At 36.8% G+C, this 21970-nt stretch overlaps 1 protein-coding gene across 2 annotated transcripts in view; it reads right to left on the bottom strand.

Moving 5' to 3' along the window:
• Positions 1 to 21970, bottom strand: part of csmd2 (CUB and Sushi multiple domains 2) — a 543176-nt gene that overhangs the window by 86972 nt on the left and 434234 nt on the right. For both annotated transcript variants that reach the window (XM_087295937.2, XM_087295938.2), the window contains exons 43-46: positions 20720 to 20897; positions 19403 to 19548; positions 16204 to 16284; positions 13476 to 13589 (exon numbers count right to left, since the gene is read on the bottom strand). In XM_087295937.2, coding sequence (XP_087152063.2) covers positions 13476 to 13589; positions 16204 to 16284; positions 19403 to 19548; positions 20720 to 20897 — 519 coding nt within the window. The remainder of the gene's footprint in view (positions 1 to 13475; positions 13590 to 16203; positions 16285 to 19402; positions 19549 to 20719; positions 20898 to 21970) is intronic.

Genomic DNA, 21970 nt, shown 5'->3' on the forward strand with positions numbered 1-21970 from the left:
TAAACTGGCTTGATAAATGAATCATTTTCTATGTCATTGACTATTCCTTCATAGGTGGCAACAAGTCCTCTTAAAGAGTGTCAACAATTCATGCCATTTCAAGGAGCTTCGCTTATTCAACTGATTTGTTAAACTGTCTGATTCATTGAGGAAGAAATAAGTGATTGTTTATGAATAGTTTTCTAAATCATCAACTATTTGTTCTTAGGTGGCAAAAGTCATATTAACAAGAAAGTCATCGATTTACACTGTTTTAATGAGATTCACTGATTCAGTAGATTTGTAAGCATTTTTAAGCAAGTGATGAATGAATGACTTTCTAAATCATTGACTATTCGTTAATAGGTGGCAACAAGTCACACTATTTCAATGAGATTCACTTGGTCCAACTGACTTGTTAAAATGGCTGATTCATTAAAGCAGGGGTCTCAAACTCAATTTACCTGGGGGCCGCAGGAGGCAAAGTCTGGGTGAGGCTGGGCCGCATAAGGGATTTCACAAAAAAAAAAAGTCCTCAAATGTCATTATTAACAGTTTTAATTATTTCTTCTGAACATGAAGTGTCCTGAACATTAATAGAACATTAAGTGAAGATTATGAACAGTTCTTCTGAACATGGCATCTTTTGCCTACTCCTTGCTGCCAGAGACTTGACAGCGCTTCTTCTCACAAATCTGAACCACATTTGGCTTTAGAGCGGAAGCAGTTGAGACCCTCAGTATGGCTTGGGGGAACTCACTCAAAACTTCCATTCCCCTCACCCACTGCAGAGTGGATGCGCGCGTACTGAAGAGCAGTGTTATCGCGCGCGTACTGATCAGCTGTGTTGTCGCGCGCGTACTCAAGAGCTGTGTTGTCGCGCGCCTACTGAAGGGCGGGACCGAAGGTGTGCCGCGTCGCGGGGGCACTTTTGATCATTTTGGAAGGGCACTTTCTATCCAAGACTAAAAAGGGCATGTGCACTGCACAGGTTGAGCCCTATGTGTGCACGTGCCTGCCCTCACCTAAAAAAAAGGCGTATATATGTATAAATAAAACACCCCCAGCCCACTCCAGTCACATCAGTCTGTACCAGTCTGTATCTACCTATAATATATATAAGATGCAGGCTGTAGCTAGATAGGTGGCAGGCTGCAGATAGGTAGCTAAGTGGCAGGCAGGGGCGGGAACAGCTTACCTTGGTTCTGGCCGGCGCGAGTTCCCGAGTTCCCGCCCGTCACAGCGTCTAACAAAGGGGCGGGGTGCGTGGTGACGTCACCGGCATCCCCCCCCCTTTATTTACACGGCGGGCGGGGAATGCCAGTGACCGCTGTGTACGGATAGAATCAGCGGAGCGGGGAGCGCTTTCTCTCCCCGCTCCGCTGATTCTGTCAGTGTACAGCGGTCGGCGCGGGCCACAAAATATTGCACTGAGGGCCGCAAATGGCCCGCGGGCCGCGAGTTTGAGACCCCTGCATTAAAGAATAAAGCAAGGGATTGTTTATGATTGGATTTCTGAATCATTGACTACTTGTAAATAGGTAGCAACAAGTCATCTTAAAGAGTAAGTCATCAATTCATACTGTTTTCATAAGATTCACTCATTCAGTTGATTTGTTAAAATGGCTGATTCATTCAGGAATCAAGAAAGTGCTTGTTTATGAATGGCTTTCTGAATCATTGACTACTCCTTAAAAGGTGGCAAAAAGTCATCTTACCAAGTAACTTATATACTTACGCTTTTAATGAGATCCACTCATTCAACTGATTCATTTAAATGGCTGATTCATTCAGGAATAATGCAAGTGTTGAATGAATGGCTTTCTGAATCAGTGACTATTTTTTCATGATTCAATAATAAACAAATATAATTCTGATTGTAACTAAATCAATGTGTCGTTTGATTTGATCAAAAAGTTTGTTTCAAAGTAAAGCAGGACAGTCGTTAATTGTAAAATGTTTAAGTAGGTTAGCGATCAGTCAGTTAAAGTCTAATGCCTGTTGCTAATACACTTCAAACTTAAAAGGTAGATGACAAATCACTGAAAAAACCTTGAATGTGTAATGTTTGAAAACATCTGAAGCTAAGAGTGCATAAATACACATGTCTATCACATGCACTCTGGCTGTTTATTAATGAAGAAGGTTTTCAAATAGAACAAATAAACATTTATTATAATTAAAAAGCTAAAAGTCCCATATAAAGCATTTATTAGATTAGCGGTGACACTGTGTGCATTTATAATGTATATCTATGTGAGATTCCACACACATTCTGACATATATAATACTTGACAGATATATTGTAGACGGTACATGAAAAAGATAAATATTTGATATCAATTCATAGACATTTGAATAAGAGAAAAGCACTGCAAATCATTTATGCATTATTGAATAATATAAGTAAAATAAATAAATGAAATCCAAAGAGCACTTAAATGCCACCAGGAGAAAAAGTGCTGTGGGATTTTCACATCGCCATGGTGATAGGCAGGAATAACAAAACCAGCATCCGTGTGTGCCTGACATGTGGTGCATCTCTGATAAAAAGTGCATTTTATTTATTTATAAAGTGGCATATTCAAATATAAACATTGTGAAGGAAGTCTAGAGAGTGTGTACACGCATAAAGAAAAGAAGTCACAGTACATGTGAGATTCTCCTACTATTCATTTGCATAATAGCATGTGATGCACTCTCAGCATTCACACATCTATTTTCTCTCTCTGAATATACAAGGCAGAAAAACAAAGGAGAAGGGGGAACATTGAGAGAAAAGGGAAAGCATGTAGCAATTAGATGCAGTGTTTTTTAATGGGATTGCCTTTATTACTGGCTTTGGCTAGACAGCTTGCACATCTCAAACGGGGTTACTGCTCATTAGTTGTAGATTAAGATCTAAACCGTACAGGATGTTTTTGATAGTACAATGACCCTTTATATAATCAAAAGATCAAGATCAATTTTAATTTCTCAGTTCACAACCCCTTTAAATGCTGCTATTTAGCTTTTGCAGATGTTAGCATGTAGTGTAAATTTATTGAACGTAAAAACTCTGCAAAGTTTCACAAAATAAAAAAAAAAGAATAAAAACAATCTGCCTAGTGATCAGTAATTTCATTAAAAACCTACTTTTGCAACAGACCAAACATGGCTATTTTAGCTGAGACTTGGAAGAATGTGGGTTCCTGTTTTCTCAAATCCACTTTGCATGCTCTTCCAAATGATGACGATTTGATGACTATAGCCTTTATCACTGTTTTTACCAACATAATCTCACGGCAATTCGTAACTTTTTGATTTAGTGGCTAATTCGTGTGAGTTTGTACGATCCAATTTGTACAATTTAATAGGATTTGCTCATCCCTCAATGAAAGTTGTGTTTAGGCGTGGGGTTAGGTGCCACACCTCTTTTTTAAAATCGTACAATTTTGTACAATTTCATACAAATTATCCACTAAACTGGCAAATCGTAAAATACTTATGTTTTCTCGTGAGATCAGGCTGGTTTTTACATAGTGCTGAGGCAACCTGTGTAGTTGATATTCAGATTTGATTTTGACTATAAACAGCAGACCAATCACAACAGACTGGATCTGGCAGATCTGACCAATCAGTGCAGGTTATGTCAGAAATGACAATATAACATTGAATAGACAGTGTGAATGAGTTGATGCTGCAATGCCTTAAGGCATTATTTGTTTAGTGCATTAGTGTACAGGGTGGGTGAAACGTAGCTAAAATTGTAATAATATTTAATATTTTATATAGACAGTAAAATGCTTTTGAGGGGTCCCTCACACATAACACATCTCTGTGTCTAAAAATGTGAGACGCACCTCTCAGGACTGAAGGTATCCAGACACAGCCACTAAGTGCCTGTAAACAGAAACTTTTAGGGATTAAGATAAGGATTATAAGGATTGTACATTCACGATCAGGGGGGCAAGTTTTTTAGGTAATGTTATTTTGGGTAACACATCCTTCAGTGAATCAAATGTATGCATTTATTTAAATTACATTTAATTTTTAAATAAAACATATTTAAGTTTTCAGTGTTTGGGATATTTTGTGTATTCTAATCTACAATATCCCCTGATTAGCTGTTTGAGAGGTTACTGGTCAAATTATGCATCTTATTGTACTTTACTTTTAGGCTATATGTAGAAACAAACACCTATTCGACCAGAAAAGTGTCTATCCGTGTGGAAGGAATAATCCATTATTATTAACTGTATATTCATATTATTTATTATTTTAATTAATACAGCCACAGCCATATCACCCTGCAGCCCAAGACCGGATAGTCACTGAAGCTAAGCAGGGCTGAGCCTGGTCAGTACCTGCATTGGAGACCACATGGAAAAAACTAGGTTGCTGTTGAAAGTGGTGTTAGAGAGACCAGCAGGGTGCTCAATCTGTGGTCTGTGGTCGTAAAGAGTAGAGGTTTAACCCTGGTGTCCTGGCCAAAGTCCCTCAATCGGCCCTTATGATCATGGCCTCCCAATCATCCCCATACACTCAGTTTGCTCTATCAATAGCTGGTGTGTGGTGAGCGCACTGGCGCCGTTGTCCTGTGGCTGCCGTCACATCATCCAAGTGGATGCTGCACACTGGTGGTGATGTGAAGAGACCCCTCTAATGATTGTAAAGTGCTTTGGGTGTATGACCGTACACAACAAATGCACTATAAAAATACACATTATATTACAATACATTATAATAATATTAGTATTTAAGGTACAGATCAGAGCAAACTTTTTCTCACTATTTAGAGTGCTGACCCCCCCCAAAAAACATGCTGTTTTGATGTCAATCCCCCCAAACCTTGCTTGCAACCCTTGTCCCACTTCAGAGTTCTTCCGGTTGGTCTATTGATGCGCATGAGTGGTGCTTCATGTAAAAGTTGAAGTACTTTTAACTTAAAAATGTGGTACTTATGTGTGGGGCATTTTCAAAAGACGAGTTCATATATTTGTGAAACCGTCACAAAAAAAAAAAGTTCCGGAAAATAGAGCACTGAAACGAAAAAAAACGTGTTCTGAGTGAATGAGCCTTTAAGCTATGTGTTCACCGAAGCATTTTTGCACCTCAGAAACACAAGCCCTGTTCTAAAAATGCTCAGCTGTCAGCATTTTAGTGGTGCAGCTTTTATTTCAGTCGGTTGCTACAATATAGAGTATCCCTGCTTTACCATTATAAGTTGAACGTCATTGGCTGCGTCAGAAATCGTACTACGTTTGAATTTAAATTTACTACATGACAATTAGAAAAGTACGTTCCACATACTCTAAACGTGAGTAGTATGAATAGAGCTCGGATGTATTACATCCGCCATTTGTCATCATTTGTCATTTGTCAGTTGTTTAGCTTCAACTCCTATTCATAAATTCTCTCGCATGGCATCATTGGATAGATTAGCATTCCTTAGATGCATACTTCAGAATCTCACAGGAAGTAATAGGTCATCTGGGTGCTTCTCACATATTGGTTTTCGAATACTATGATTTAGGACATACTACTTGGCTCGCACCCAATTTTTTGCATACTATATAGTATGGAAGCATGCGATTTCAGAAGCAGCCTTTAGCAGGTTATTTGTTGACAGTTGCATTATATTGTCCCGCCCCTCCTCCACTGTGATAGGATAGCTAGCTCAAAAGTAACACTGATGGGCGCTGCGTTTTTCAACTTGCAGAATCTGAAAAAGCGATGAGTGGCCAAAGCTGACAGTAATAGGCCTGCTTACTGTCTTGATACACTACACATACCCAAAAATTGCAGCGCTGACATTAACAACAATTATTGCTCTGCATTAGTTACTGGTTGAAGCTCGAATCAAGTTTATATCATTGATGCTTGCCTACAGGACAGCCACTGGCACTGCACACTCTTGCCTCCACCTGCTCCTGAAGGTCTACATCCCCTCCAGGAGCCTAAGTTTGGGAAGGGAGCACCAACTTCTGATGTTATCGCAGAGAGGCTATAAGTCACTTTCCAAAACCTTTTCATTCAATGTTCCACACTGGTGGAATGATCTTCCTATTCCCACTTGGACTGTGGATTCAATGGTATCCTTCTGAGAACACCTGAACCCCAGTAAATAAAACCAAAACCACCTATTAAAGCTCTTCAGTTCGTGGTTGCAGTTTTGGTGAACACACAGCCATTCTGTCTATTGTGCCTGATGCTTGTACCATGGACACAGGAAACCTGAAAATCCTATTTGAAATCCTATTTACAGGCATCTGTTTAAAGACTCCATCAGGACTCCATTGATACTGCAAGTTCTATAACCATTAAGCACTGCCTAGTTACTTATCAACCACCCTTTACATTATGAAAGTGTTCTTATTAAATAAATGGTGTGAGGCCATCATGGTCATGCGCATGTCTGATTTAGTCTGCAGACAACATAGGAAAAGCTAGATGGGATTTGAAAGAAGCAAGGAGAAATATTTGATGGAAAGCGGGACATGGCATGATGTATTCAACAAAAGGATGTGACAGATCAGATGTCAGGTACAGAGAGAGAGAGAGAGAGAGAGAGAGAGAGAGAGAGAGAGAGAGAGAGAGAGAGAGAGAGAGAGAGAGAGAGAGAGAGAGAGAGAGAGAGAGAGAGAGAGAAAGATAGAGAAGCTGTGATTTAATAGCTGGGTGCACCTGCAGCCTGGATATCCTCTGCATCTCAATGAGCTTTGCGTTCCCTCTACCCATCTCTGTCCTTCCTCTCTACTCTTTCAATCCCTCAATTTTTCTCTCTGTATGCTTGCCTGCTTACTGTTTTTACTTATAATTCAGCATAGCAGTAAAAGAAAAATCTGTTCATGTAATGAAATACTAAAATGATCAATATCAACCAACAATAGTTAACCAGTGACTATGTTTACATGGACATTAGTAATTGAATTATTTGCCTTAATCTGAATAAGACAATAATATGATTAAGGTGTTTACTTGAGTTGCTTTTGAATGTTCCTTTCACGATCCCGTTTTATATGTTACAGCACATAGATCAATTATTGGCATTGCGTCACCACGTTATCCTCGTTTCCTCCAGAGTTTCATTTTTAATTTGTTGACTTTAACTGCAGTTTTGCACTTTCACTTTCATTCAGGAACATTTCATGCATGTCCCCCGTGACAAACTGAGGTATTGGATGTGAGTATAAAGTTAGGACTGATGGAAGAGTATTGTTTTAATGGAATCTGATACTGCACCTCGAAAAAAAAAAAAAAAAAAAAAAAAATTCTTGATACATGTGTCTGTGGTCTTTTACTGACTCGGTAGGTGCAGAGAATAGTGTCAAACCGTGTGTGTATGGAATATCTTGAAAAATCCTTCATGATGGTAATAGTTTGATTGCGGTGTTTACATGTCTGTACTGCACTACAATAATGTAACTAAAATTAGCATTTTACACATGTCTTAATTATAGAGCTCACACTTAGCAGATGATTGATAATGAAGCGTGTTTGGCATGCTGTCCCACGAAAAAGAGCCCTGAGCTCAGAATATCCTCGAGCCCTGGGCAAGTGGAGTTCAGGTAGTTCTCAAGAACTCCCCTGCTTGTGAATGTGTTAGGAATAGTTGAAATATAGCTAGCTAAAAGTTTGTCTTAAGATGCCACTTTGGATTAGTCAATTTACTTATGATGTAAGTCTTTGGACGGTGAGAGGAAACAAGGGGAGAACATGCAAACTTGTTGTGGTGAGAACTCGAACCAGTGGCGTTCTTGCTGTGAGGCAACAGTGCTAACCACTGGGCTGTCATGCCGCCCTATCAGGACATGTGGAGGAGAAGGGGTCGAAGGGAGGATTCTTTAAGACAAAGATGACTTAAATGGAAAACTCTGGTAATTTATAATGAGTCAGTATTCATCTGATTAGCGCAATATATGGAACTGATGCTGGACCGGCTGTGATCAATCATAAGCTGGTGATCCTCTCGAAATTAGTTTATAAATTAACCACAACGATTTATGTTTAGTTTGATTATGACTTTAGTCAAATTAAGGTAATCAAAAATTGCTGTTTACATGGTATACTCTTAATCAGAGTATTGTCTAAATTGTATTAAAATTTAATTATTGGTGTCCATATAAACATACTCACTGATTGCCTAAGAAAGCAAAACCATCAGTGCTGTACTTCATGCAGTTTCTTTAACTTTAAGGCTGGTTTTTTCAAGAAGTATATCCTCATTCTGAACAATAAGGCTTTATCTTGTGAGATGAAGATTACTTTTAGTTTGTAATGTCAAAACTGTAGAGATGATGGAGGTGTTCAAATCTCCCATTAGTATTTTGCCATTACTTTATTGTACAGTTTTCCTATATTTTAGTACAAATTGCATTGGTGCAATTAAAAGGGGAAACTTTTAATAATATTAAACACATAACAAGATAATAATAAGATAATGTTATAATAATAATAATAAACAAATAATAAGATGTTTTGAGCCATATGGCATTAGATTTCCTCTTCAGGATGGCAACGTACAATATTAAAAACGTTTTTTTGTATATTTCTCAGCCATTTACTATTATTATTATTATTATTATTATTATTATTATTATTATTACTATTAATAATATATTTTTTTCATCTCAGATTATAGTTGCATAAACTAAATCGGCCATAGAGTATGGGTATGTGTGTGTGAATGAGTGTGTATGAGTGTTTCCCAGTACTGGTTGTGGCTGAAAGGGAATCCACTGCGGTAAACATATGCCAGAATAATTGGCGGTTCATTTCGCTGTGGTGCCATCCGGAATAGAGACTAAGTCGAAAGAAAAGTAATGGTCACACTTTATTTTGATGGTCCATTTGTTGAATTTAAGTTACATTGCATCTACATGCCATCTAATTATCATTAGATTATAAATAGACTGTTAGGGGTTGAGTTAGTGTAAGTTGACATGTACTGGCAAAGTTTCTTATGGTCAGTTAAATGTCAGTTGGAGGAGTAGTTTCAACAAATATTAAGCAGACAGTCTAAAAATACTCAATGGACCATAAAAATAATGTGTTACCAAATGAATGAATGATATTAGATTAGACCACATCACACCATTCACTCATTTTTTACAGAAACTTATGACGTTGACATATAATAACATGAGTAATTATGAAATTGTATGATGTCTACAGGGAGGGGGGTGCAGTTTTTGATATAAATTATTGTTAAAAAGTTACCCAAAGATACATAGTTAGGATTAAAAAATAAATACATCAAATAAATACGCTGTATAGAAAATCATCAAACCCTTTTGAAATTATTATACTATTTGTCATACAGCCTGAAATCAAATCACATTCAAAATAACTTTACAAGCCTTTGCAATGTTTTTAGCCTTTTCCTAACCTGTGCCTTTCTACAAATTTACCCCGGAGGTCTTTTGAAAGCAGCATGTAATGTGAGTAAAGGTATAGATTTTCACAGGGTATGATGCTTTTCTATAGGCACTGTAATACACATGCATATACTTTATAAGAAAATCTGTTTCCTTCTTTCATCATATGACCTCCGCATAAGGAATAATATAACTTTCTTCCTCCTTGTTTGGTTTGCCATTTGACCAGTCCCTCTGTCTTTCCTGTGTCTTGACGAGGCAGGCATACCTAATGTGACTGACAGCCAGAGGCAGTGCCTTGACCAAATGGAGCGGGTGTCAGCTGGCTATGTTGGCCCTCAGTATAAGGAGCTTTTCATATAGCCGAAGCAATTAACTGTCGACACCTAATTAATGTTAGGATGAATTGCACAGGTTCAGAGAGAGCACTCCAGCATGAAGGTTGAGGAGGTGCACGTTTAGGCCTGCTATACTATACATAAATTGTGTGCGTGTGTGTTTTTAAATAGAAAAAAAAGTATCTCTCTTCACATTGTGGTCTGTTCTTTCTGATATATGATAATGTTTGAAATAGTAACACTTCCTGTCAATCATTTGTTTATTTTTTTGTTGTTTTCCTGTATGCCTTAATCACTTTCCACCAAACAGCTGCATTGCGGCCCACAAATTGCTTCCAGTAAACAAACAGCCCATTTGATTTTTACTTACATCGCAGATGAGGCCAAATGCAGGATGGGTCGGCTGAGTGTGTTTTGATATTTAATGAGGTACAAAATCTGAGACAACATTGAAGATCTGGAATTCAAATTACCATTAAAAGCCAGATACAAGCAGAATTAATGTGCACAATTTTATTTATAATGAATAGGAAATATAATGTTATTACTGACAGGTGGTAAAGCATGTATTTTTATAATTTGAATAACGTAACTAAATATTTTTCCGTGTCTTTAAGTTGTACACATTTTTAACTGGCGAAAATAATAAAAATAGCTTGTGATTAAACTCACAGCTCCATTCATTCATTTTCTTGTCGGCTTAGTCCTTTTATTAATCTGTGGTCGCCACAGCGGAATGAACCGCCAACTTATCCAGCAAGTTTTTACGCAGCGGATGCCCTTCCAGCCGCAACCCATCTCTGGGAAACATTCACATACACTCATTTACACACACACTCATACACTACGGACAATTTAGCCCACCCAGTTCATTTGTACCGTATGTCTTTGGACTGTGGGAGAAACTGGAGCACCCGGAGGAAACCCACGCGAACGCAGGGAAAACATGCAAACTCCACACAGAAACGCCAACTGAGCTGAGGCTCGAACCAGCGACCCAGCGACCAAAAATGCACATAACATATATGAAAGTAGGTGATTATATGAAAGTCAAATTAACAAGTTTAACAATATAGTGCTATTTATTTATTTATTTATTTATTTTTAAGTAGTGGTTTTGGGCATCCAACAAAATGTGAAATACAAGTATTTCCACTAACGTTCATAGACCTTGGACCCCCTGTTTACATATAGGTGCTTTTAATAGAAGCCTTTTAGTCCGACCTGAATTCCACAGTGAGCAAAGCGAGCTCAGAGAAGTAATTCTCCAATGCTGAGCGGAGAGAGACAAACATAATGAGGAGGAACTGAGGGAGTTTATGGGAAATGCCATATCAAATCACATAAAAGCAGCTGGAGGAAGGTAGATGAGCGTTTAGCATACTCATGGGGTTTGCTTGACAGGCTCCGAGGTATATTCATACTACCTCTAAGCCAATAGCAATAACGAAGCTTCATATAGCACAAATCCAACCATCATGATCAATAGACCCATCATGCACTGCAACACAGTGGGGGGTTGGACTTTATAATATAGCAACCACAGGACTGGTCTTTTGTGAAGCTCAGAGGGGGGACGTCACTAAAAATCAATTGTTTCTAAAAAATAAATCGAATAAAATGCAGAAATTCGAAATCCTGACAGTACAGGAATCAGCATCAGTGCACAAAGCACAGCAAATAAATGACTAAGATGAACAGGCACTACTTTGTTTACAACTGTTTTAACTAACCTGCTCACTCACAGAAACACACAATGTTCAGTGATGACACTTGCTTGGTTTTATTGGTTTGTTGGGAGGAACTGCTTTCTCACCTCAACTGAACCACTCAGAGTACATTTTGATTGGCTCAAAAGCAATTAGTTCAGGTGAGCATGACTGCCAAGTTTATAAATACCTAAATGAAATTAGGAACAAAAAGTACCAGTTTCTAAAACAAACGCTTCAAATAAGACAGATTTACACTGAAAAACAATATTCATTGGATTTACTAAATATTTTTAAGGTAAGTGGGTCGTTTTTTATGGTTTGTTTCTTAAATGTTTAATGTAACCTCAGTGCAAAACATCAGTGCAAAAATACATTTCCAGTGACTGTAATAACTAACGTAGCTCAAAGTACATTTATGTTGCGTCTGTACATTAAAATGGCTGTGTAAAAGCCTGTTATATAAGCAAATATGCCCAGCATTCAAAGCCCCCACTTACTGAGCAAATATATTTTCATTTTCCCTTCTCCAGAATGACACATGGCAACTGAAATATTTAATAAACAAATGTATTTAAGTTTTTGAAAGGTGGAGTTTCACACGCAGACTGGCTATAGGAGAAATAGCTAAGAAATAACTACAAAATAAAGGTAAATCATCTAAAAAGAAATATTTAAGCCAGGTACATCTTCTAAGTTCACTTTCTATAACATGCTATAACATGCAAGCAATTTATATGGGCTGAATTTAAACAAACAAACAAACAAACAAACAAACAAACAAACAAACAAACAAACAAACAAAAATGTTCAACTTAATTCGTTTATTTAAATTTCAGCCCATATATTTTTTTTTGCAACCACTTAATTTAATAAATCCAATTTTGTTTTTAGTGTAGAAGCACCCTAAGAGTTTCAAGACCCTGATGTACTTGAAATGAAATTGAACACATGGGCAAAACAAAAAACAAAAAAGCTTTGCTCAATGAGCAATAACTGTCCTAAAATTAGTTCTGAAATCAGTACCAACTGTATATAAGTGAAGTATTCTTAAAATGGATTTTTTAGTTTTTAGAATAACTTCAAATAAAACTAAGGAGAATTTGAAATGTACGACAGATAATAAGACCATTGAGTTTAAGTTATATAAAAATAGAATTGTATTTAAACTTATATTTGATAAAATCATGTTGGACCAACTTAATCACATTTAATTGTGTGAATATACTTTTTAGTCTTTTTTTTGGTGCAAAACAAATTTATTACATGGAAATCATGCCCTCAATTAAATGGAGTTCATCTAATAAGTAATTTTTTTCATAAAGATTGTCTATGGAACAAATCATCATTATACAATGATTTGGGGGCTAACAATATGGGGGCTAATAATTCAGGAGGGCAAATTAATTCTGACTTCAACTGTATATCAAAATTATTTGAAGTCAGACTTACTAAACACCCTGAATTATTACCACCCCCCCCCCTTATTTTTTTTCCCAATTTCAAAAAACATAATAGTTTTAATAACTCATTTCTAATAACTGATTTGTTTCATCTTTGCCATGGTGACAGTACATAATATTTGACTAGATATTTTTCATGACACGTCTATACAGCTTAAAGTGACATTTAAGGGCTTAACTAGGTTAATTAGATTAACTAGGCAGGTTAGGGTGATTAGACAAGTTGTTGTATAGCGGTGGTTTGTTCTGTAGACAAATGAAAATATATAGCTTAAAGAGGCTAATAATTTTGACTTAAAAATAGTAATTTATTAGTATTTTTAAATTACTAGTAATCTAAATTAAATTTAGTAATCTAGCCGAAATAAAACAAATAAGTCTTTCTCCAGAAGAAGAAAAAATATCAGACATACTGTGAAAATTTCCTTGCTCTGTTAAACATAATTTGGGAAATATTTAAAAAAGGAAAATAGTTACAAAGGGGGGTTAATAATTCTGATTTCAACTGTAAATAATTATAATAAAAAATACTAATACAAACCTTCTGTGCGACTATACTGGAGCATTTACAGGCTAATATAGAGAATAGAACCATAGAACTGTGGACAAAAAAAGGTTCAAGCTTACTATCACAGGAAGGTGGAGGTCCATCAAACTCGAGATGCGTCCCGAGGCGACAGGTTTGAATGCTGTTTCCATTAAGATGATATCCTGGCAAACATCTGTAACGCACAATATCACCTGTGGAAAGAAAGAAAGTCAAGTAAATTTATCATTGCTTCATCAACTGTCTCTCCCATGCACGTCACCTTCTGAAAAAAAATTATGGAGAACATGGGATTTCAGAGGAGCTCAGAACAACAGGAGCAGCATCTGGCTTTTCCTGCTGTTGCCTCGCTCACAACTTGATGAAGGCCATGTTCTCTTTCTGTCTCGCTTAATGGCTGACACTGACGATAAAAAAAGGGAGAAGGAGAGGAGCGAAGGGAGACTCGGGGTGCCGGCGCTGCATTGCAGTATAATTAAGGAAGTGCCACACCGCATGGTTTACATTCATAACACCCATCGGCTGCTACCTGAGGGCCTCAGATCTCAGTAGCAAATCTGCCTGTTGCCACATGATCATTTATGCACTCTGTGACTCAGCTAAGAGGTGCAAAAACACCTAATGGTTTCATAATGTGGCATTTAACTCCCTGGAATAAAGAAACTCAAGCTTGCAAAGGAGAAAAAAATGCATGCTTTGAAATATAGCCAATAGGAATGTGTTTATGGCTGTGAGTGTATGTGTTCATGGCCATCCGAACATAATGGCCTGTTAACTTTACTGAATTAAGCAAATTAATTGGATGAGGTGGATAATCAGTGATCAAAACGGTATTTCAGTGCAGGTTAGTGTCAAAGACCATGACTGTTTTAACTCGCACGCAGGGTCTACAAACACTCTCCATTGCAGAGAGATCAAACGACCCTGCGCAGACCGCGTAACAACCCATTTAGAACAATTAATATCAATGAATGCATTTTTGCCTCTTTGGCAGAAAAGCAGAGCATTGATTTAACAATGGATTTCATAGGGAACAAAAGCCAATGAGTCATCATTAGAAAACCAGTGAGATTATGATTACTTTTTAAAATTCCACTGTGTTTAGAAATAAATAAATAAATAAATAAATATAATTACTATTGCTGTTATTGTTATTGCTATTTGTAACAATAATAATTATAATAATTATTATTATTATTACTACAATTACTACAAAACTATTATTATTATTATTATTATTGAATACAATAGTTTATTTTTATTATAATAATAATAATAATAATAATAATAATAATAATAATAATAATAATAATAATAATAATAATAATAATAATAATAATAATAGTAGGCGACGCAGTGGGGAAGTAGGTAGTGCTGTCGCCTCACAGCAAGAAGGTCGCTGGTTCGAGCCTAAATAAATTCTCTAAAAAAATTATTATTATTATTATTATTATTAAGTATACATTTTAAATAGCATTATTATTATTATTATTTAATTATTATTAAATTATTAAATCACTATATTATTATTAAATAATCATTATTAATATTGTTTTTTTGCTTTTATTACTGCTGATGCTGCTATTATTATTAGTAGTAGTAGTAGTATATATTTACTAATAATTTATTAAACTATTATTAAATAATATTTAAAAAATTTATAATCGTTGGTGTTATTGTTATTTTTATTATTGTTAATGCTATTATTGTAATTTAATTTAATTTAAAAGGTATATTAATAATAATTGTTTATATTACTATTTTGTATTATTTACCTATTTTTTATATTTGAATTATTAAAATTATTAATAATAAAAATACAATTAATTAATTATAATTAAAATTATTATTAAAAACTATAATAAAAATATTATTATTAATAATTATAATGATTATTATTATTATTGTTGTTATTATTATTCCTATTATTATACCTTTAATTTAATTTAATCATTGAGTGTACATTCTTTCATGGTCTGATTCTTAAACATTTAATGTAATTGTGTGTCTGTGCAAAACATGAGTGCAAGCATACATTTCCAGTGACTGTAATAACTAACATAGCTCAAAGTACATTAATGTTGCTTTTGTTGCAATTGTGTACATTAAAAGGCTAAGTAAAAGCCTGTTATATAAGCAAATATGCCTAGCATCCAAAACCACCACTTACTGAGCATGTGGCAACTGAAATATTTACAAATCAAATGTATTTAAGTTTTTATGAAAGGTGGAGTTTCACACAGAGACTGGGTAGTATATAATGTTCTAGGAGAAAAGGCTAAGAAATAACTTCAAAATGAAGGTAAATAAAAATAAAGAATAAAAAATCATAGCTAAATATAAATATTTAAGTCAGTTATCTTCTCAGTTCACCTTCTCTAACATGCTATCAATTGCCACCAACATTTTGTGTTAGAAACTCCACCTATGTTTGTAGCAGCATGAACAACACACCGTCAGCCTCTGTTTTGAATTCTGGCAATGAGTCAGCATATCAGCACGGCCCTATGGGACAAGTAGCCCTGGCATCTGAACAGTTTTCCCTCCTCAAAGCGAGTTCTCGAGGGGTGTTAGCGGTAGGGGGAGATGTGTGTGTGTGCGTGTGTGTGCTTGTGTGTGTGTGGCTGGCTCTGCTATTCTGGGAACATTATTAATGAGAGGCGCTCAAGCCTGAAAATGAACTGGCAGCCTGCGTCTCTGCTCAAAATGTTCCACTTATACTGGGCCATGCCGAGTCCACCAAAACGAACACACACAAGCAGGCATACAAATCAGAGTGTAAATGATGTAAAATCAATTCCAACTCACCAATCTTGAATTCTTTACTGGCCATCAGAATTTCTGCATTAGGAATGATGGGAGGTGGCAAGCAAAACTGTAGTCTATAGGCTGGAAGAAAGAAAGACAAGGAGACAAAGAGAAAAGTGTGAGACGTGTCATTTTGCACTGTGAAAGAAATAAATAGCTCTACGTGACAAATTGTAAAAATATTGGGAAGTCAGACATCAGCTGATGGGTTCAGTGGGTTCAGGTTTTTTAGAAAAATAGATAATGACTAACGGATCCATTAGCTCCTGCTGGGAGAGCCATTACTGCACCAACTTTAGATCCAAATAGAAATTTTCAACATTGAAACACAGGGTTCCCACTTTAAGCCAAATATTAACTTCACTTTTCCCCAACTTTCACTGAATGAATAAAAAAATCAGGTGTTTCATGCAGATACTGGCTAGTATATAATGTTGTAGGAAAAATAGCTAAGAAATAACTACAAAATAAAGGTAAATCATCAAAAATTGTAACTAAAATTTTAAATCATTATTTAAGTCAGGTACATGTTCTCAGTTCACATTCTATAGCATGCTATATACTGACTTACTGACTAAAAAGCTGAATTTCCATGATGTCTAAAGAATGAATAATCAGGCATTTCACCAAGAGACTGGATAGAGTATAATGTTCTAGGAGAAATAGCTAAGAAATAACTACAAAATGAAGGTAAATCAGCAGAAATCATAACTAAAAATAAATATTTAAGCCAGGTACGTTCTTCACCTTCTAGAACATGCTATATCCCAAATTTCACTGACTAAAAGCTGAATTTACATGACATGTAATGAATGGAAAAACATTAAAAAAAAAAAAAAACATTGTTAAAGTAGAAGTGCAGCAGTATCAGCTTTACATTATTTTGTAAATTGGTTTCCACTTTAATGAAAATAACTCGATTAATGTAACCATTTTGAAGAAAACGGCATGTTTTACAATAGCTTTTTAGTGCAAGGGCACCACCATATTGGAAAATCATCTGACGTTATGGGGTTGGTTCCGTTTTCTCAGCTAACCGATACAGTGGAGGTAATGGACTGAACACGGAGACTAGACAGCCTGATTTAACCCAATGCGTGAAGCTGCGGATGTGAATTACAGAGCTAGTACAAATATAATCATCAGATGTGTATCTAAAATATGCTAATATTTTTTCATTCATTCATTCATTTTCTTTTTCCGGCTTAGTCGCTTTTTCAATATGGGGTCGCCACAGGGGAATGAACCACCAACTTATCCTTACGTTTTACTCAGCAGATGCCCTTCCAGCCGCAGCCAATCTCTGGGATACATCCACACACACTCATACACTTTGGACAATTTAGCCTACCTAATTCACCTGTACCGCATGTCTTTGGACTGTGGGGGAAACCGGAGCACCCGTAGAAAACCCACGCGAACACAGGGAGAACATGCAAACTCCACACAGAAATGGCAACTGATATGCAAATATATTTATACATGTTTTTTTTTTTTTATACCTTTCGTTTGATGCGCTTTGGTCCACTCTCTTATGCTGCTCCAGCGCTGCCTGACGAGGGGATTTCAATTTAGACTAATGCAACGATTAAAATCACACATGACTTCATGTTTTTAAGTCACATCTTTATGAGTTATGTCGAGACATATTCCCTTTTCAAGTTGATCAACTCGATCTCTCAACATGTATAAAGGAGAAAAATCCTGACTTGTGGAAAACCACTGCGATTTGAACACGAAAAGAGGTGAGCAGCTGTAGTAGTGAAAAGTGAAAGTACTCGCCCCCATTACATTAGCATCAGACCTTGTTTGAACCATATTTAGACACAGACAAATATATTTAGACCAAAGTGCATCAAACAATTGGTAATAAAAAAGGAAAATGTAGTAAATATATTTTTTTATGTTAGACACACATCTGATGCTTGTATTTGCACCAGCTCCTCAACTTCACGCATTAAATTAGGTTAAATTAGGCTTTACAGTGTCTGTGTTATGTTTTTTTACTTCCATTGTATCTGTTCAGCTGAGGGAACTAAACCAACCCTGTGTAGCCAAATACAGCGAAATTCCAAGATGACGGTCTCTAAAAAATATAGTAAAACATGCCATTTTCTTCAAAATGGTTACATTAATCGAGTTTGTTTTATATATTTTTATTAAAATGGAAACCAATTTAGAAAATAATCTAAGCTTGACTGACTACTTCACTTCCCTTTTAAAGTAATATCATAATGTTACAATACTTTTAAATAGAACATTTTGCATGACTTTAATAGCCACTATAAGTACAATGGAATATTTTTCCCAAATATGTACTGTTTGTGTGGCTTCACCCTCTACCATATTTGATAGCTTGTTAGTAGGTTTGCAAACTTTACATTTAGCTACCTTAACACCCAGTTTTTGAAGCAATCATTTTGACGCCAAATAAAAATTTGAATTTGAATTAATTGAATGGGATAGTCCCTTCTGATGAACTTTCTCATTGTCGAGGGGTCCCTAATTATCCTGAAATGCTAGCCTTAGTTAATAAGTACAGTCTGGTGACTGAATTTGGAGTTGAGTGGCAACCAGTTGATAAGCAGGAAACTAATGCATTGGTGTTGAAAAATAGTTTAACCATAACACCAGAAGTGAAACAGCACAATAAAAAAATGGTAATTGATAAATTGAACCTAGCATTTAAAGTGGTATACAAAAATCCCTGATAATCCATGACTTCGACAAAATTATAATAATTCCCTGACTTTCAATGTCTGAAATAGACCTAATATTCCAAAAAGTCTATAAACTGTGGTGACCTGTCGTTTTCTGTGCCTTCACTGGATTGAAAAAACTTGTTGTAGTACTTGCATCTTAAATCCACTTGACTCTAAGACCAAACCATACCTAAATGGTCTTGGTCTTGTCATGGGTATTTTACAGTAACTCGAGACTAGTCTAAAGTACTGTGGATATATTTTGTTGTCCGTGTTGAAAGCGTAGTCTGACTTTAACTCAACTCTCTGATTTCAGTCTTGACTCTGAGTCAACCTACTCAAGTCTCGACCTGGACTTGTACTTGAATAAGCTGTTCTCAACTACACCTCTGCAATACTTGCTTGATAGCATCATTCGACTGGGTCCTAAAGCAATCAAGCAACCGCTTTTGGAATGAATTGAAATGCTAATGGTAGCTTTCCTTTAAACAAATTACCTTGGTAGTTGATCTTGAACAACCCCCCTTTCTCAGAACTGCTTCGGAAACGTATCAGAACTTGATTAGATGTGCTGCTCGGTGGGTTGTTTGGCTCTCCCTCGGTAAACACTCCAAGTTTACGAGTTGTTTCCTGTGGTCCATCCCTGTTGAAGGTAGAACATTAGGATTCAGAGTATAAAACCCATTAACAGTGGGCATTCAATACAACAAGAGAACACCACGTGCCTTTGTTGCCTGAAAACACACAGTAAGTGAGATCCATATTGATCACCCGGCTGATTTGCAGAACGATTCTCTGAATATTGATTACTTTACTGATTTGAGAGACTATCCCAGCCATACTGATTACCTCTCCAATTTCAGGGACTCCTTTCACACTCTCTTAGATACTACACTCTGGTTCCTTCACACTCACCCTAAATGTGTCAAGACATAGTAAAAACGTAGCCACCATCTACAAGGACATCTCCTTATCTCCATCTCTGCAGTCCTCAATCTAGGAAGGAACAACCTGGCACCAACCTAATCCCAGTTTTGACCATTGACCATTCAGCTTTAAAACCATCTGTTTGTGGCCATCTGAGCTTGCGCTACAGATTATGGCCTGTCCTGTGCATTCAAAAAAAGCATCTGGTTGGCTAAAGGGAATGCTGGCTCACTGAACTGAGGCCAAGCTGTCTTGATGGAGCTTTTCTTGGCACTTCAGGTTATACTCTACCTCTAGCTTGAGCTGAAGTGGATGAAACCTGAATGTAAGAGAGTACATCATGCCTCAAGAAAGAGGATCCCAGGATACCGAAAAGAATCAATGTTTCCTCATTTAATCCGAACACAAAGTTGTAGTCTCAGGAGAGGCAATGGCCTAACATATTCTTTAAGTGTAATGTGCTATTTAATATCAATATTTTTAAAAAAGATAATGTCATATCTGTAAATACAGGCCTCAAGTGACTCAAGAAATAAAACAGAAGGGTCAAACTTTGACGTCTATTTGACCACAAAAATAATGACACAAAACCTAATACAATATAAGAAAGGTTTTATTAATCTAAAAGCCTCAATTTTTAATGACAAATGTACACTATATTGTGTATCACTTTAATAGATGTAAACTACATTGATGTCAAAATGACATCAAATTGACATCTTACATTGTTGTCGATTTTTGACATGTTGCTTGAGGTCCTTTTGACATCAAGATGCTCCCTGGGAAGCTTGTTAATTAATCACTAGAAGGAGTGTGCTGTAATTATGTTCCCGCGCAGAAATGTGTGCGTCAAAGAATGACTAGTTGTAGGATAATCGACAGCTCACCAAACTGTGATGAAATCTTGAGGGCCGTGGACTTGCAGAAGGGTGAAATTAAGACGAATACCCAGGCCTGGTGCCACCGTAATCAGCCAGCTGCAATCCGCAGATGTGGGATAGTCCTCTGGGTAACCGGGAGAGAAGATTGTGCCATTGTCTGATGTAATGTTACCTCCACAGGGCACTAAAGGGGCAAAAATGGAAATGTAGAAATTGAAAAACACCATCACAGAAAGCAGCCTTCAACAGAAATTGGTGGAAAAAAGTAAGAACTGAAATAGGGGCTGTGCGACATGGCCCAAAACCCCGCTGGGTTCTAAAACACCACTCAGTCTTTCCCAGTAGTTCACTTTTTTTCTTGTCCGACTCCATCTTAGAAATCCCTCTTGCAGGCAGTGCTTTGCATTTATATAGACATGTCCATGTTACCAATGATTCAAATGAGCCCCAGACATATGAAATCAAATCCCCTTCCTGTCCCCGCAGATCCCATGCTGTTTCTGTCCCGAACTGGAGGGGAAATAATCAATGCGTTTCGGCTGGCGAAATAAAGATAGGCCCACGACTTGTTCGCGCACATAAGCATAGTCATAATACACACTAACGCGGACTGTACTTCTTGCCCTGTCAAGGTCTCTCTGTCCCCACATCCCTCCCCGTTGGTTCCCGCCTTCTCTATCCTTCTTCAATTCTTCCTCCACTCTTTCCACCTTCTTCATTTCCTCTCGTCTCCGATGGAATGCTGAAAGGGGTGCCTATGTTAATCCCTGGTGCTGTGTGCTCTCTCTCAACACCTTACTTGCTAAATGAAGTATCGACCAGAGCATTGATTAAAAAAAACATGCCACGCTATCAAGCAGAAATGCATGGTGACGGTATTGATTGGGCAAAAAAAAAAAAAAAAAAAAAAGTTGAGTGGTGAGTTGTTGAGGGGAGGATGTGGGGCTGTGGTGAACTGGGAAAAAAATGGAGGGAGTCATAGTAGAAGGACAGCCCAAGTTGGCTGATATGGACAAGTGGGACAGTGGTGGAGAAAAATCGATTAACTTTTTAATGCCTCGGAGAGGAAATCTTTGTAGATGACACCCTAGGCTTGAACTACTGGTGGCTGGATGTGTAGGTGATAGCTAGGGCAACTAGTGTAACGCATTTACAATTATATTTAATTATATGTTTTATTAAATCCAATGAGGACTTAGAGAAACTTGTGCATGCTTTTATCACCAGCAAGGTGGATTACTGTAACAGCTTCCTCAC

This window comes from Danio rerio, chromosome 19 (assembly GCF_052040795.2).
Source record: "Danio rerio strain M-AB ecotype USA chromosome 19, GRCz13ab, whole genome shotgun sequence".
Classification (NCBI taxonomy): domain Eukaryota; kingdom Metazoa; phylum Chordata; class Actinopteri; order Cypriniformes; family Danionidae; genus Danio; species Danio rerio.